This window comes from Balaenoptera borealis, assembly GCF_965194805.1.
Source record: "Balaenoptera borealis genome assembly, chromosome: 8".
Classification (NCBI taxonomy): domain Eukaryota; kingdom Metazoa; phylum Chordata; class Mammalia; order Artiodactyla; family Balaenopteridae; genus Balaenoptera; species Balaenoptera borealis.
In genome coordinates, this window is record NC_138865.1 from 28944373 (window position 1) to 28963670 (window position 19298).

General features: G+C 38.7%; 1 protein-coding gene across 1 annotated transcript in view; it reads right to left on the reverse strand.

The window, feature by feature from the left end:
• LOC309633574 (uncharacterized protein) overlaps positions 1–19298 on the reverse strand; it is a 126190-nt gene that overhangs the window by 42222 nt on the left and 64670 nt on the right. The window contains exons 3-4 of the mRNA XM_082402517.1: positions 15112–15222; positions 2018–2211 (exon numbers count right to left, since the gene is read on the reverse strand). Of these exons, the coding sequence (XP_082258643.1) occupies positions 2018–2143 (126 nt within the window). The 5' untranslated portion in view covers positions 2144–2211; positions 15112–15222. The remainder of the gene's footprint in view (positions 1–2017; positions 2212–15111; positions 15223–19298) is intronic.

A 19298-nucleotide genomic window follows, 5' to 3' on the forward strand; every position in this document is an offset into this window, starting at 1 on the left:
TCGTTTTAATTCAGCAAACATTTACCAACGTGCTCGGCCCCAGGCACCATGAAGTGCTGGGGACACAGGGAGGGATGCAAGCTCAGCAGGAGTGTAAGGCAGGCCACTTTACCCATGTTTATTGTGTGATAGGATGGATAGGATTGAGGGGTCCACTTCTGTCCTCACCTGCATGATCTAGGGTTAATAATGCCACTATATTCTTGACCCTACTTCCCCAAGGGTGCCTGACCTTTAAAGAAATCAGCAGAGGGTGATGCTTACATATGATTCCTCTCCAACCTGCTTAACTAAAAACAAGAATTGTTAGAGTTGCTCAATCAAATGGGATTGGAGCGGGGCGAAAATATGAACCTTAATTAATACAATGAAGAATAAGTAGGCATTAACTATTAGTTAACTAATTTTGAAAAATAATATTTAAGTTTGAACAAAAGTTCTCTATGTAAGTAGATGTTTCATTAAGCTTTAACTCACTTAAGCAATATTGACCTTAACCCTGCTTTGGACTTGGTGTTCTTAGAATAAGCACAACATTAATATCTGCTTCGGATCATACACATGGCAATTACTTGTTTGGAAACCTTAGGTCAGCCAGCCCTAAAAACACTCACATAGCCCTTCCCACTTTGTTCTTTTATCTAGTATTAGACAACTAACTAGTTTTTCTTGATTCAATTTGCATCAACATTTATTGACTAACTAATAAAAGCTCCAGGGATAAGAAATTAAGTAGACCTCAATCTATTAAGTTATAATAAGTTACAGAGTTCTAAGGAAATTCAAATGAGGGCCGTTTGTTACACAACGAATATTATCATTTTGTTGCCTGTTACTTTTATAGATAAGCTATGTGCTAAGACATAACGGCTTTTTAGCTGACAATTTTCTTCTTACTCTGACAATTAAGAAAAAAAATTTCTTAAGTTATACAACATTCTTAGCCTAAATTAAATGGAAGATACACTGTGTATTTTTTATTGTGGTAAGATATACATAACAAAAAGTTTAGCATTTTAGCCACTTTTAAGTGTACAGTTCTGGACATTAACATTCACATTCTTGTGCAAACATCACCACCTTCCATCTCAAGAACTTTTTCATCTTCTCAAACTGAAACTTTGTCTCCATTAAAACACTTACAGTCCATTACTCCCTTCCCCTGGCTCTTGGCAACCATCTAAATTATATTTTTAAGAAGAAGAAAAAAGTAATTTCTTCTCCACCTGATGAATCTTCTTCAGGCCACACCCCATCAGCCAATTGCAAACCTGCTGCAGACCTTTACAACACTCTACTTTTAGAGCTTCTCATTCACAGCAGACTGTGATTTAAAGATATGAAATGCTAAATAAAGAATAAATTACATAAATTTTAATATTCAAAAAGTTAAGCAAACAAAATTTAATTCTTCTAAAAGAAGCATGGATATGTAATCAGAAGTAGGAACTATGTCACTGATGTAAAATAGTTATGATTCCAAAGAATCCTAGGGATCTACTGTCCATAAATTACAAGGGGCCACATGGTGCCCAAGTTCCTGTTGGAGCAGGAACTCAACATATCCCTCAACAAGTCCTCCACAGAGAGACTCTCCATTACATCTATTTTTACATGTTCAGGGTCTTTCAGGAATTTCAGTTTATCAGAGGGCACAGAGAAAATGAATTTGCTTTATTTAAAAATGCTGAGGCAATATAAACTATTGTGTTTGTTATCAAACAAAAATAAAATCAGTCGTATGTGACTTATTTATTCCTTAGACTTCACACTATTTAAAGGAAGAATGGGAAGACATTTTCAATATTTCGCTACATTATAAAATTGTTTTACTTATTTCATAAATTAGCCATGGACGGTGTCTTCTGGAACGTCACATGTGGCTTACATTCAGTGGAAACATTTTCAAGTAACTTAGGAGGCTCTGGTTCTATACTTGATCCGACAGATGGGCAGCAACATGCAGTAACTGGCATAATTCATCCTCCGACAGACTGCTTTTCAATAAAGCACATACCCAGATGCTTTCCTCTCGTCGATATTGCTTCCAGTTCCTCCCGCCATCGCTGAACATCAGGAGGTAGCTGGTCACCCAGTCGGAGCTCCCGTGTCCTCCCTGGGTGGCCACAGCTGTGACCTCCATTCTTTCTCCAAGGTCAATCTGCAGCCACTGGTATTTATTTGACACAAGGGGAGACCAGCCACCAGCTCCTTTTTGTGGGAATAAAAAGAAGAAAACCGGTAAAGACAGAGAAATCTTTGAAATCTATATTAACCTGTAAGAATGGGGTCATAAATAAGATTTATGAAAATCATAGTTTCAAATTCTGCGTTATATAATGCCCCAGAATTATACAAACACACTCACATACACACACACCAACACAAAATAAAAACACAGGTTAAATGTAAATGGATGAAGCCTATATTAATTGTTTTGTTTCTTAGTTCATAACCCCTGACTCTCTGGTATTGGGGTGTCCCGCTAAGTGAAATTGCTTAATGTAATAGGTGGACAACTAAACACCATGCCATTACATCAGTGCTTGGAACTAGTGTCGTTACTGGCTTCAATGCATGACTTGCCCTTTGTTGGACATAAACAAAGGGCAAACTTTCCTTTGTTGGAAAATAACAAACTTTCCTTTGTTGGAAAATAAAGCTAGAAAACCTTAATTGTGGATTCCCAGCATGAGGAAGTACAATGTTGAATGTTGGGATAACAAAGAGGGCTATGGCATAGCCCTACACTCATGGTGCTTACAGACTCATAAGAGAAGCAGACATTTCAAAGAACAATTTGAAATGCAATATGGGAGGGGTGGAGGTGAAAGTGATTTCTGTGCAGGGAGGGAGAGTTCTAAAAAGTCAGCAGGGAGGGTGAGCGAGAACCCAGAGGAAGTGAATGGGGAGGAGTTTCTCAGGTATTCAAGACAATAGGTGCAGAGTGGAAATTACTGTGCTTTGTTTTCTCCAGTGCCTGTGAGACACCGAAGAATTAGGGATACCTGTGAATGTATTATTGATATATTTTGTTCTTCTAGTTTAACAGAAACATGAGTTTTGAATTTGGATTTAGATGTCATATTAAATTTTCTGAATTTAAATTATTATGCAATATAAAAATTGGGAAACAGGTTTGAAATGCATTCTGGAACTGATATTTTGCTAATTATCCATGTCTAGAAAACACAGTGTCATGTAAACAGTCCCTAACACAAAAAAACTAGCTTTAAAAACAATTTTCCCCATTGTCCTGACATCTAATTTGAGGCTCTCATAATAAGGTCTGACACTTTAGACAACATTTATTATCTTTTTTATTAGGGGCTATTATTAACATCCATGTCCTGTTTACAAAAGCTGTTACGACCAAGTACATGTCAGGAGGTGTGTGACATGGTTACAAGACAGCTCAAAGGAAAATGGAAGTGGAGCGCTTACATCAGGGTGTGGAGGTGAAACTAGCAAGTGGGCACATCTGTTGCTTCACTATGTCCTCTGCTAATGGCACTACGTGTATAACCCTTAGCAAAATTGAAAGCTTACAAATTCTTTAAAACTCAAATTCTTTCTAAGATTTCCTCATTTCCTGCAATCTTTATTCCAAAATTCCAAAATTTCCTCTCAACCACAAGCACAATGTCTTTTCCTTTGATCCACATCTTAAACATGCCACAACTCTGGCTGTTCTGTAATGCATTATTAAACTTTTTATTTTGAAATAATTTCAGATTTACAAACGAGTTGCAAAGATGGGATAGGGAGTTCCTGTCTACTTTTTACTCAGTGTGTCCTAATGTTAATATCTGACATCACCATGGTATTTTGATCAAAACTAAGCTATTAACACTGGTACAATGGTAACAAAACGACAAACTTTCTTTTGATGTCTCCAGTTTTTCCACTAACTAACTCCCTTTTTCTGTTCCAGAACCCCACATTGCATTTAGTCACCTTGTCTCCTTAGTGTCTTCCAACCTGTGATAGTTTTCAGTCTTTCTTTGTCTTTAATAACAAGATTGATCACCACCCAACACCTCCCTGCTACTTCTACTGATTTGTGCAAAGGTCCCATCTAATGTTTGATGAATGATAAGTCCTTCTGGGTTCTAGCTGAGGGTTAACTAACAGTCCCAAGTAACATTATTCTGCAACTGCCTGTAATTTTATAATAATTGCCAAAAGAAGTCAGAAATTAGGTGTTGGCATTTAGCTGATCATTTTAACTTAAAGGTTCTACATTTGAAGTTTTATATGAATCAGTTTCAATCTCTGTGAAACTGCTAAATGTCCTGTATTCTTAGTATCAAGGTTGTAAAGAATGTACTGAAGATAACTTCTTCTTTTTGCATTTCACAATCTTTCTCTGTCATCTTTAATCTCTCTTGAAGCGGGAAGTATCATCAACACGGGTACCACATGGACAGAAATGCAACAGAGTAAAAAGCGTCAGCATGCTTCCAGCATCTGCCCTGGGACCAGCCTCTCCCACAGATGATGCAGCCACGTCTCTGTCAACCACTCTTCACCATCTGCTGGTAATCAACCTTGAACATTTCATATTCCTTACCTGTGGTGAGAAGGTGCTACTGGTATGCAAATTAAGCTATGTGATTAAGTAGGTACTCTGATAAAGTAATGAAACTGCAGAATTCCCTGTGCTGCAAAGCAATTCATTTCAGCTGGGTAACACAGCCACGGCGTAATCCCCAGACCCCTGTAGGGTGATGATGCTGAATTACTGTGCATTCGCCCATGCACGCAGTCCACCGGGGTAGATGCCCTTTTTTCTAATGACTGGAAAAAGTGGGAAATGCACAAATGTAACCTGAGGACTGTTAGGGAGCCCCGAACAGTTTTACTGACGGGTAAGGGAGATCACTGTTCTGTAATGGAAAACAAAACAAAATACACTGAAACAACATTAAAGTGGGTACGCTTGAGCACAGCCGCCCCACCAGCTCTTAGCTGCAGAGCAGTGGTTCTGAAACTGATCAGCCTGCATTATTCAATGTTGCAAATCTTCAGTAAATTCCCCCTGGGAACCAACACCCCCTGAAACAGAGCCCAGGGATTTGCAATTACTGTTTTGGAGTCACCAGCGCTGAACCCACAAGAAAGGCACTTGCCCTCCCACCCAGCTCTTCCCCTGACCACACCACAGACTGTCTTTTTCCATTGTCACCGTCCTGTCTCCTGCCTCAGCCCCTTAGTTGAATAAAGTGTCACAATTCATACAAAGGAAAACATGTCCAGAGGGTCTGACTTGCACAGAACAAGGTTCCACAGCTTAGGACACTGAACACAAAACATCCCTCCCAGCAAAGTGTGATAGGTATGCTTTAGGGCTGCAATGAGAATTCAACAAGAAGCTGTGTTAGAGCATCTAGCACAATACTTTCTCTCCCATACACGATCGCAAGACGGGAGACAGTCATGGTGAAAGAGGGGTGACATCCAGAGTGTGGGGCTTTGCAGTCTTTTCATTACTGAATGGCCCGTTACCTGCCACTTTATACTAGATAAAGGAGAGAAAATGAGGAAAGCCAAAACTTGTCACAAGCATGTGATGTGTTCAGGACCCTCCCTGATGCTCTAAGTGCTACCTCACAACTCCTCCATGCACCCGGCAAGTGGGACGGGTGTTACAGTCTCTGCTTTGCAGACAAGCAAAAAACAATCATTTTAGGTTCGGGTGAGGGTATTTTATTAAAGCTCAGCTCCCTTTTCATTCTCTACCCCTTCTAAGAACATATCCCTGCGATTTGTCAGTTATTCAGTATTGTTTGCTTATCAATACCAGACTGTCTTTTATATTGATATACTGGCAGATATATTGGAAGGTTTCTGTCTCTAGTTATCCCTGTGTGATTGTTTCCCCCCCCTTTCGTTGGCTCAGACACAGGCAGTGACTTGTGTCTTTGGGGAGAGGAAAGGCTGAACAGGAAACTCTCAGCTAGGGCCTTAATTATTCTGGTCACTGATCAAGATGAAAATGACCCCTGCCCCTGGTGGCCACGGGGCATGCACTGTCATAATGAGTGTCAGCTTTGTGCAGAGGGGGAAATTACCCAGAGGTAGAAATTACCCAGAGTTGAAAAGGAGAATAGCTCATGCCTTCTTCAAGTTGGAACAAGGTCCAGAGCAGAAAGATACTGAAGGGAGCAAAGTCAAGTGGGATAATCTGAAGTGAACAGACTAACCTATCTCCAGGGCATCTAAATGTCAAGCAAGTAAATGGCTAAATCGAAATTGTAACCAAGGGAACTTTCCCTCGAAGATCTTCATTACATTGTCTCAAATAGGAGTTCATCAAGCTCTGTGTATTTCTTTCCTCACTTAAATGCATCGTAATTCACAGAAAACTCATTCCAGATTCCAGGCGGGGCTGGGTGAGTGGGGAAAGGGTGAGATAAGCAGGAGTAACAGATGTTCCCAGGAAAAAGGGGCCATAGGGCAGCAGGCCCTGGGGATGCTCCCTGACCATCCCACTCAGAGATCTCTGGGATTTATATATTGGTGTTTTTGTCACAATCCTGCCTACATTGCTGAGGGAAATTTAAGCATTTGCTCCAGCTCTGATTTCTTAAGGAGCAATTCCAACTATCTACATATACCATTTCTAGCTATCAGGATGTAAAAAATGCAGAAATCCTCCCTCTGGACCTGTCTAGGTAACCTCTGATTCCCTTTCTGCTGTGCTTCCTGCAGTCTGCTAGCAGCCTGAGCAGGAGACAACAGGTAGCTTTCCAAAAAGTGCATCCATAATGAAAAAAATCACACAGAGCTGCCTAATTGTAAAACAGATTCCTGTACTAAATGCAGACATACCCTATAATGGTTTTGTAAACAGACAATTTAAAATTAAATAAAAAATAAGTGTATACTTGTTAATTTGTGATTCAAATTAAATGCCAGTGATATTAAAGAAAAAAAGTACAGTGTGACTGTTCACACGTGACTCCCTTAAGTTCTGTGTGCAGTGTCCCGAGGGACAACTTTCAATGCCCTTGGCAATTAACATTCATTGCTGCAGCTCTTTCTGCATAAACAAAAATCCATTGCTACTGTGTGTTTTGTTTTGCTTCTCTCATAGACACTCCTGACCAAGTTTTAAAGAGACACACAGTAGCGAGGCATTCAGATCTGAGTTGATCTCAGGCTTTGCAGTTCTTATGTGTTTGAAGTTCTGTATTGACAAGACTATAAGATGATTTTGCTAATTTCTCACCTTAGAAATAAAATACGAATTGCCCAGCAAGCCTATAAACCATCCGAACATGTAGTAAATACCTCATTCATGACTGAATAAAATGTATGACCAAGTTTATTTGTGCATCTCCCGTGAAATCTTCATGTTTATGAGAGATGCAGCTCTGAGATCTGGTCTAATTCTATAAAAGCATCATTGTGCATCTTTCAGAGGCCCCCTGAGTTATTCAGAACAGATATGATTCCAGATCATTGTTGAGGCCACTCAGAATAGCTGCATCTCCCTCTGACATGTAGAGAGCAGTGGGGAATCCAGGATGCCCAGAAGGGCAGGAGGCCAGGCGCTCTGCTCCAAGGCCCCCACCACTTCCCAGGGACACACCGTTACTCTTCTTAAGGCAAGAGCTCCTTTTTCTTTTTAATTAAATTCAGTGTAGGATCATGTCAGGAAATGCAAGGGTGACATGCTTAGAAATAAAACCATGAGTACTAAATTATCCATCCATACTTGACTGCTCAGTTAGCCAGAAGCCTTTGGAAAAAAAGTCCATTGATGGTAAAACTTACATTTTCTTTAGTGATGTCATGTAGCTGAATTCATTACAATTTGTAAGCACACTGTGGAAGCCTTGGATAAAAAGAGATATGTACAGACGAGCTGCTATACAAAATAGAGTAGTAAAATGAGAATGCAAAAAGGATGAGGTCTGAGCCTCACAAAATGTAAATACTACTGACAAAGGTGCATTTTTCTGGGGTGTAGGCATTCATCCCCAGCAAAGTATGGCATTATTTTGTGTCGGAGAAAAGCCTGCTCCACTGGATTTCCTTGGAGGAAACATGGCAACAAGGGAAGAGTCTACTGCAAGGATCACAGGACAGAGAGAACAGGGAACCCCTGAAATACCATCTTCCAGTCAGCCCCTAGTCCAGAAGCTCCTCATTAATGTTCAGAGCAAAGGTGGGAGTAGCTGACCACAGGGTCCACTGAGATATTCCATTAGCCTTTGCCACTGGCTGTGGTCTTCCTGGACCAGTCTCTGTGCCACAAGTTAAACCAGAAGTTCAAGACTCCTGTGTGCTTTGATCAATAGTGATCCCAGATGCCTCATGAAAGGTTGCTAATTGAACCTCACCCCTTTGGCAGGATTGAAGGTCACCTCACTTGGTACGTCTTTCATCAGTGACTCCAAACAAGAAAAAGGGAATATCCCTACAAGAGGCAATGTAATTGCATTGGATGAGTAAAGCAGTATGTAATGGGATAAAATATATCTCCATAGGGATGCCAATAATATTTATTAAAAGTGGAGTACACAAAGACATCACGGTGTATGTCAAGGATGCATACTGTTAAATAAATAACGTTCATGAACATTTCTGTATATTATACATGATATAAAAGTGATTACTTTGGAAAAGAACAGAGTGGAATTTGCTAGACAACTATTTTTGAATTTGGATAGTGCTTAGAAGGGCTTCCACATACCTTTTGGGAGGTTGCCAAGTACGTCATAGGCAGTACTGACTCTTGGAAAAATACTATGGCAAAATTGTGGCCACCATAAGATACTTACTGGGCAGATTATAAACACAGACATAATTTTGCAAGGATTGCAAAATTTTTTCATTCCTCTCTGGTAAATCCTGTTAGCCGGTGATCATTATCCCATGAAGCCCTAGAGAAGCCAGGGAGGGCAAAAACCAACTGAGAAAAATAGGAAACAGGACGTGTGATGTCTCCCTCTTTGGCAGGAAGAAGAGATGGGAACCCAGACGATCGTGGGAAAGAGAGGAAATGGAGGAAGGGTAAAAGGTGGTGGGAGGGTGATTCAGACACCTTGCTCAGGAACGAAGTCCCAGGGGGATCAGAAAAGTGAGAGGAATAAGCAAGCTGTGGAAAGGCTTTGTCTTGGCTTCCATTTGGAATTTTGGGAGATCACCTTGTAGGGGGCTGTGTAGTCATTACTAATGGTTGCCAACTATTTCCCTTCTTCTACCTTCCAGGCACTTGGAGGATTGCGATTTCCACGCCCCCTGGTGGTTGGGTGGGGCTATGTGACCAGCTCTGGCCAACAAGCTCTGAGTGGAAGTGATACGTTACTTCTGGACTAAACTGCCAGGACAAAACCATTTGACGATCTTTTTCCCCTTGGTATGGTGAACCAGACTGCCCACAGGCCATCAAAAGGGGGCACAGAAGTGAGATGAGAGTCTGACTGGATCTGAACAGAAGGTCAACTTGGCAAAGGCAAATTAAACCTGTAACCAAGGCTGCTCAGGCTGGAAACCAAATGAGACTCATGGTCAGCCTTCAGGGAGGCAAGAAGTGACATCGCAAAGATCCCGGAGGGGACAATGACCTGTTCCCTGGGAACACGGTCTTACCAAGAGGTAAATCCACCACAGGCTTCAGGAGCAGGTGCCAAGTAACCCTCAGCGTTAAAAGCAGACAAACTCCCTTCAGCAGATAGCAAGGAGCTGAGCCCCAACGTGAGAAGCCCCACCATCCAGCTCCATGAGGGCACCAGCCCTTCTGTAAACCCAAACACTGTCTTGGAAAGAAGCAGGAACAAAGAAATCTGAGCATCCCTGGAAGATGCTCACCCATTCAAAAGAGTCCACTGAATCCAAAAGAGACTGAGGATTGCCTTATTCTGGGGGTAGTGCTATAATTTGGGCTACTTGGTAGAGAGAAATGACAACATTGCCTCCCTGAAGGTTGTTGACAACGCTGAAAAACACGTTTGGTTTGTTCTGGTTTGTCTCATCTAGCATCTTAGGTTCTATGGAGGTAACCTGGAGACTCCAGACCTTGAAAAGGACCATGGGAAAATCTGAGCAGATGAGTTCTGTGTGACAACTGTACGGCAGGGTCTGCACGAACCCTGGGATTTGGGGGCTTCTCCTCTCACATGCTACCATCATGCCGTGATTTAATAAAGTTGCCTGGTCACCAAGACAGTGCTCTGTGCTTTAGTACATGGGTGTATTTTACATGGATGCTATTACATTTGGCCTGTCCACTGCACTCAATACCCACAGTTGCATCTGCAGGATCATTTGTTAAGAAAATTCGGATAAAGAATGTGTCTTGGTCCTAATAGGTCTAAAAACTTTTAGGAAGCACAGATAAACAGAATGAAAAATCTGACATCCAGAGGCAAAAATTCCCCAGTACATTCATATGCCTTTATAAAAATCTGGTTTGCAAGCCCTTTTATTGCCATCTGAATTGCTCAGACTAGTATTTGGGAATACTGACCAGTTCTACCAGGCACCTAGCCTGTGAATAAAAGATAGAAAGACTGGAGAACTACGATTTTATGAAAAAATATGAGGGACAAGTTTATTATTATAAGATTTGCATCAAACATTTTTGATGTATTCAGTAATATTCTGATTTATATCAGGAGTTGATATACGTCTAGATATTTTAAATTATTATTCACTCTTTCCATTTTCTAACATTTCTTTGTAAAAAACAGTGAATTTTACATCACAGCTTATTTGGGATATTGCAGAGTCCAAATAATCAGACGTTCCAGGTTATAAGAAAATATTTAGTGTCTGATGCCCAGGCCTAAGCATTTTCTGCTAATCTAATCATGTGTATTTATTTCCTGCTAAAACCTGGAGTATTAACTTGTACTAGTAAATGTACTTCCTAAAGTGAGAAATAAATATCTTAACGCTGAGAATTGTTGCTAATATGCTCAGCCATCAATTGTATTGGGAGCATTAGACAAAATCTTTCCTGGCTCCACCAACACATAAGTCTGTTGTGAGGAAATATGATCAACGTCTCGGTACGGGAAAGGTGAAGAATTACAAAGAGAAAAGAAAACATCCAGTCAGTTCAGCTTGTCTCCATCTACTTTCTGTTTGCAATACACAATATAGTAATCTGATATGCCATTTTTGATCAAGTTAAATTTAAAGCAGTCTCATTTGTGCCGTCAGTGATGAGTGGCTTGCCGCATTAGAGGGCGTGATTTTCAGCATCTGGGACATGAATGGAATTGTCCCTCTTTCTGGGGATGATTGTTTATGCAAGCACTTTGGGGGAACAAAAAAGGAGAACAAAATGTGTGTACGCTTCCTCCTAATCAATCTCAATCAGCTCTGGCCAGACCACTTATCTCACCACCATGCCTGCGGTGACTAAAGAGAACACGTCACATGGCTAAAAAGAACATGTTATCCGGAGTTGGAAAGCAGCATCTGAAATGCTAAAGCCAGTTTCATGAAGGGTCACCTCCAGTAACAATAATTGTAAAAACAAAAGTTTATTCTCACATGCAAGATCTAGAATGAAAGTCCAGCATGATTTACTCTAAGGTAGTTTTTTTACTTTTGGTTTTGGTTTTTTAACTTTTGTTTTGAATAAACTTGAATAAACTGCATAAAGTTCCTTTAGGAGATTTTTGAGAAGAAAAAAATGAAGTCAATATTATAGCATGTTCTTATTTAGAATACACAGATTTCAGCAATCTTGATTTTACATGAGAAATATTAGGTCACTTGTAATTCTAGGAAATATCAATTTAATATTGATGGAAACAAATTCAGCTAATATGAATAGTCAAACCCAATTTGACTGTAAAGATGTAAAGCTTCAAGAACTTTACATTTTTATCTAATGGCATCAATTTTCTTGAATAGGTATATGAATACATGTACGTGTCTGTGTTTTACCCCTTAAAAAAAATCCATCAGTTCAGAAAAATTATACATTCAGGCATTTCCAGTAATTTGTGTTTCTCTGTATAAAAAGGTAAGGTGTATGACCTCAGAGGGGATACTTTGTTAAATGTATTATCTGGAACCCAATCCCAGACTTCAAAATGGGAATGCTAGAGGAACCAGACTAGAAATTTCAAAAGTAAACTCCAGGAGCACTTAGTCCAATGTTGAGTGATGATACTAGCCCATTACTATCTCTACAATAACCAACACTTCCATTAGGGAGCTCACAGAAAACACTGGCAAACAGGTGGTAACATGCTCAGGAATCATGGTTTTCAAAGATGCAAGGTCTGCATCTCTCTGCTTTGGCCCACCTGTCCCTAGAAACGCCTGGATCCCTCCTAACTTCTCCGCTCATTCCTCTTAATATCCTTCATAGACTTCTTTCTTCTATTTATTGCAAAGTCTTTCCTAAGAAATATCTTACTACTTTTCATAAATTAATAGAAAACAAAATAAATACATAAACTGCATAAGTAAAAAATATGTAAAAGAGAAAACATGAAATGTGCAATAAGTTCTAGTCAATTAATTAACATTTGTTATGTGTTGAATCAATGAAGTACTTTAAAATCATAAAATGTCTTAAAGTTTGAATTATTTGGCTTTGGGGGGTTATATACAGTGGGTCAAATTTATATATATGCACACACATACAATCAAAAATTATGTATAGACTATTCTCTTACTACCTTTATGTATCAGGTAGATGAATTGATCAGCTGCTATGTATAAAGTTCTTGGTGGAAGCTGTGATATTTGAGACATTTCTAATTCTTAATGAACATTCTAGAAGCGCAATGCCTTATGGGCAAAATAAGAAACTAGGGGTGTAAGACAGACCACCTTCTTTAAAACTTCCAAATACCACAACACAGACCAAGGAAATTTTAACCATACAATCAGGGAGTCGAACATGATTTTCCTCACTAGATCATACACAAAATATTCCAAAAAGCTAAAACTACTATATATGAAGAATCATCGCCCTCATTATATTCATCCACATTTCATACTATCCACATTTTACATCATAATCATCTAAACTAAAGTGAACTAATATGTTCTCCAGCATTTACCAAGGCAAAGGAAATGTCAATAAAGACTCTGGGATGCTGGCTTTTAACAGAAAACACATATAGATAATCCTTCAGAAGGAATATTGATAAATTGTGCTGTCTAAAGCATGCTTTAGAAATGGGTCTGAAATCAGGTGGTAATATCTAGGGATATTTAGTGAAATGTACACTATATGCAATCAGAGTAGCAACAACCATGAAAAAAAAACCCTCATCAGTTGATTGCCACTCTTAAAATAATTAATTTAAATTTGCAAAGAGAGTAGTTTAAATATAAAAGATAAGCTTTGTACTTACCATTTTATAATGATGGCTTATAATATTCTGAGTTATTAGTTTTTTAATTAAATATAATGGAAATAAGTTCATCTTAAGCTTCAGGATTTTCCCTTCTAATGTTTATAAACTTCCCAGTGCCACTATATTGATAGCACTGGAGGCCTGAATCATAAAGATACTCTACACATGCAAATTAGAAACACAACACACAAGCCCCTCGGGCCACTTTAAACTAATTAAATATGGCTTATTTAGTTTTTACAATTTTAGGGAAACCACTGGAAAGTTTAGATGTTAAGCTGATATTAGAATAACCACCAGACCGAAAATGGGTAATTTGATAACTGATCTCATTGAAATCTGGTTTCAATGAGAATATATTTTTACTGGGGTGCTAAAAATGATTATGAATGATGCTTTGAGGAGTAAATATCTGGCCACAAAATGCTTTTTCCTGGGAAAAGACCATGAAGGTGGACAATTAATGGACATGCCTTCCCATCCTGAGCTCATTGAATTTCTTCACCTGTGTTCTTACCCTTCCCTGCCAATCTATTTGATCCCTTACTAGGTTCCCAAATTTGATCCTTAAGGACACAGTAAAGTTCAAGCTAGACTTTAACTCTGATCTTAGAAATGTCAAAGAAAGGGAGGAAAACACTCAATTCCTTAGTAGTATCTCCAGAATTTACAGCAGTGCGTTTACATGGGACACAGTTAATTTTAACTTTTACTTTCTGAATTCATCTTTCATTTAAAAAATCTATCCCTTAAAACAGTAGCAAAACAAAAGCAGAAATAGAGACACAGACGTAGAGAACAAGTGTATGGATACCAAGGGGGAAAGGGGTGGGGTGGGAGGAATTAGGAGACTGGGATTGACATATATACATTATTGATACTATGTATAAAATAGACAACTGATGGGAACATACTGTATAGCACAGGGAGCTCTACCTAATGCACTGTGGTGACCTAAATGGGAGGGAAGTCCAAAAGGGAGGGGATATCTGTATGGGTACGGCTGATTCATTTTGTTGTGCAGTGGAGGCTAACACAACATTGTCAAGCAACCATACTCCAATAAAAGTTAATCAAAAAAAGTAGCAAAGCATTTGAATTTGAAGTGTATGTATTCACTTATTTAATCCACTGAATTAGTATTTGTGCAATAGAAGAGGTAATTCACTCGACAACATTCAAGTAGCAAAAACGGATCTTTCCAAAAAGTAAGTCATTAACTCCCTTCCCACTAATAGGAAGGGAATCTTTATTTTCAGTAGCAGCCTTCACCTGGTCTCCTCCCAGGCCAAGTCCTGGGAATGGAGTCATTTTCCCATGACATCCTTTGGCAGCTTCACATCTTGCAAACATCAGGCTTCCCCAGTGGCTGCAGCACTGGCTCCTTCTTGTGTTGTTGTACTTATTCATGACCAGCGCACTTGACTAGTCACCCTTCTGTCGCCGGTCCTAAAACTAAAAAGGGATGATAACCCTGGAAAAAATCTAGACTCCAATAATTCCCTTCTCATAAATCTTATTGATGATCATTTGCTGGCAATCAATACGGAAGGAAGATATCAAAACAAACCAAAAAATGGATCATAAGCAAGAAGAAAGCTAGCAGAGGAATACTAGCAGATATGATGAACCTGCTGCTTTCTTCAGTTTCATTAAACTCAATATCATTAAGTTTTGACCTATAAGAAGGAATATGAACTAAAAATGAAAATAATTCTCTCTGGGAAAGAATCAGGGTGGATTGACAAGAAGACAGCTGCAGACTCACCGTCTCTGCGATTAAGGCTTGCGAAGCCAGGGCCGTGGCTGCTGGACCGCTCTGAGGAGCTGCTGAAGGAAGCCCGGGGCAGGGCAGACGCCAGAGGAGCGTCACAGCTATCTGGGGGGAAACACCACGTGCGGGTTAATACACTGCTTAAAGCTTTCCTGTCCTCTCTTCCTCTCTTCTTCCTTCTCTTTTACTTTCCTTTCCTTCCTATTTCCCTGCCACCCTCCCTTTTCTTCTTCCTTAGTTTCCTTTCTTTTTAGTTAACAGGCTAGGAAAATGCTAGAGCCTGTGGCAAACATCAGTCTTGATCAGAGGTGTGTTAGTAAACGTTGAACAACAGGCTCTTAAGGAAAATTAAAAACCCTGATTGGTAGCATTTGCCACTTTCCATGGTGTAAATACTCGTACCATGGCCAATTCAAAGCTAGCAGCGTGATGTCACTGACCAGGAAGTTGGAAAAAGAATCATTATATAGTATTTTCACCACGCAGACACAAGGTATGTAAATAACCTCAAGAGCACTGATAACAGCAAGATGACATAAAATAAAGTAGGAAGTGGTGAGTTTTCAGAATGTATTACTTTTGTTTTAATATGATTTAATTAATTATGTTTATATAATTTAATTTTTAATAATGATTGTATTTTCATGCAAAATTCATGAAAAGTTAATGATTGGCTCTTGCTAGCTGCTAAAAATTGGTTCCAGCACGTCACTCCTAAATGGGAAAATATTAAAAGTATTTCCTTGAAAATCAGAAAGAACACTTTCACAGACACCACCGTTTCTATTGAACATTGCACTGAAAGTCCTATCAGTACGTAAGAGAAAATTTAAAAATTAAAAGCACAAAATTGGATAAAAAAGAGCAACCGTTATCGTTTCCAGATGATATGATTATGGAGGTAGAAATTCTGAAAGTCATTGGCTAGCTTAACAATTCATTATACAAAAGCTGATAGTATTTCTAAACTTATCCATAGTTAGAAATTAAATTAAATAGGATAGCAAATACTAACAAAACATATAAAGTATCTAAGAATGAATCTTACAGAATTTGCAGGACATTTATGGAGATTATTATAAAAATTGTATTGAAAGACATTAAAGAAAAACTACATAAATTCAGACTACAATGATTGCAAATAGGAAGACTACTTTTAAGGTACTGGTTTTCCCTAGCTTGATCTAAAGATTCATTAGAAGTTCAATCAAAGCTCAGGAGGGTTTTTCACAGAACTTGAAGCAGTGAACCACACAGCTCAGGGGTTCTTAACGTGTGGTACAAATATGATATAGGGGGTCTGTTGAGATGAATAGAAAAAAATTACATCTTTATTTTCACTAACCTCTAGCTAAAATTTAGCATATTCTTCAGTCACAAATGTAGACAAACTAGACTATATTCACCAGTGCCCGTGCATATGTTACCAACATAAGTTACAGATATTTTAATAGCAATCGTTGTCCAAGACATCTAGAAATATTGTTTATGGTCCCCTTTACTTCAAAATAACAGTATTTATTAAAGTCACCACTAGATCTTGTTTTTTAATGCGCTAATAACTAAGAAACCACTATGTTACAATTTCTAGTACATTGATATCAGCATTTCAATATAACTATTTACTTTGTAACCCTATGTATACATTTTATGCATTTACAAGCATTGCTGTGAGAAGGGGTCAGGCTTCAGCAAAGTGCCCGAAGGGTCCTTGGCACAAGGAAGAGCAAAGAAACACCCGTTGTGAGTGTGTGCACTGCAAGTACAAAGCTGTTGAGACATTACTGGGGCATTATTAGCCATTCAGAAAATTCCAGAAGATTGGGATTATCCACAATCCACAGTCAGCTGTGCTAACTCGAATGTTAACGTGACAATTTCTCAGGGGACAATTTCTCTGCCTGTTGAGCAGACCAGGCCTGCATCATTCCCCCTTTAGGTAAAGGGGTCCCAGGGATCTAAGTAACCTGCTCAAAGTCACAGAGCTGGTGGAGGGTAAGTGAAGATTATCTCCATCAACTGTTTAGCTTGGGAAGCCTGCTCCTTTCCCAGCCTCCCCCACCACCCCCAGCACGCCTTCCTTTCTGAGTCTCCCCAGACGCTCCCCACTCAGTCCCCTCTGCTCACATCTTTCTCATCTCACCGTATTGGGGTCTCTCCTTTCTGGGTTGGAAACAGTGAGGACCAAGTGTAGATTCTGGAGCCAGACAGGGTGTGGGCATGACATTTACCAAGCTGCCTACTCTTGGGAAGTCACTGGCCCTCCCTAAGCCTCAGTTACCTCATCTGTACAATGAGGATGTCACACAACTGAATCACACAACTGGACAAAGGGGAATCACACAATTCATAGGGTTTCTATGAGGATTAATAGTGTTTGCTTTTATTATTTTCAGTATGGTAAGACAAGTCATCACATAAGCTTCTTCAAAATATTCTATAAGGACGTTTTCCCTATAGAGAGATATAGAAGGCAGCATTCAACGTTCCAAGCCATATTCTCATTTTTTATTCTTTCCTCAAAAGAAGGCATATGAATCTTAGTCTTTAAAAAAAAAAAAAAGAGTAAGATGTACTCGCTCTTATGAAGTCATCTTTGCCTTTGAGAAACAATTTTAAAAGTGATCATTTTCTTTACAACCCTAATTGGTTGTTCCAATTCACTTCCACACAGTCAAATTTGAGAATGCACGTGATCAAAAAACGTGACCATGTCCAATAAGGTACTTGGAAAAGAGCAGCTCTGTGTTTGGACAGTGTTTTCAGTACATTCACTGTGGTTTTAACTAAATTACATTCAAGTTAGGTGAAGTCTCAGATGCCATCCAAAAATCTCCTTAACCATTGTTTTCCATCTGAAATGTCTATATTTTATACTACGATTCCTGGAGCCAAAATTGTTAAGACACAACTTCATTTTCTTTTTCTGGAATCATTAAAAAATATTTGATTTCCACTGAATATTATTCTTATCAATAGTCTGATACATACTATTTCTATCCAAAAAAAAAAGATGAATCCTGAAATGCTTCAAAGCTACAACAATTATTCATAAATAATTGTTTTTAACAAACGAGATGGCAAAACAACTGAAAAGTACAACTATTTACCACTTAGGGGGAAAATGAGGTGAGTACAAGTAATAATCTTGTAAGAATTAACAAATGAAAATAGGCAGATAATATTACAGTTAAATAGGCTAAAGTAAGTTTATTTCTCTTCATAATAACACTCATATTAATAAGAAATTATTCTATGAAATAATCTCAGTTTTGAAATGCACTTATTCCTTCAAAAGTGCAAATGTACTCAGAAGCTCAAATGTTCTCAGAAAAGCTTAGGAACTCTAAAGGGAAACTGAGGATCCGTTGTAACGTGTCTTATAGAAAATACAGACACACCGTAATTGTTCATGATTTATGTATGATTCAGATCAGAGTGCTCGGCACATCCCTGTGTGCATGCTTCTATAATACGTTCTTATGTATTAAATGAGCAAACATTGTCTCAGTAGTTGTACCTATTGTAACATCATTTTAATCAATGGCCTATTGTTTGTCCTGCCAACAGAACAGCTTTATACTGAAATTATTAAACAATATTTCAGCTTCTGTTTTTAAAAATTATATATATATTCTTTTCTCCAGGTAAAATCTTAGAAATTTGGAACTTCCCATAGCTGGGGAAAACATAATCCTCTCAATCTAAGTGACACTATCTGAGTGTTTTCCAGACCCTTGACCTCCTCCTAAAACTACTTAAATCTACCCCCTCCATAAATAAAAAACAGACCCAGACAAACCTCTTTGGATTACTACAGCTCCTTGGTGATGCATGCTCTTAGTTTCTTCAGAACTTTCAAATCCAGCTTATACACAACTGTATATAAATGGCATCTTTTCAATATGCATTATGTTCTAAAGTAGACTAAAAATTCCTCAGCAAAGAAAATGTCACTTTACTGAATTCATTGATGAGCTCTAGTAGTTATCTGGTAGCACCTGTAGGATTTTCTATGTCTAATATCATATCATCTGCAAACAGTGACAGTTTTACTTCTTTCTTTTCCAATTTAGATTCCTTTTCTTTTTCTTCTCTGTTTGACACAGCTAGGACTTCCAAAACTATGTTGAATAAAAGTGGTGAGAGTGGACATCCTTGTCTTGCTCCTGATCTTAGAG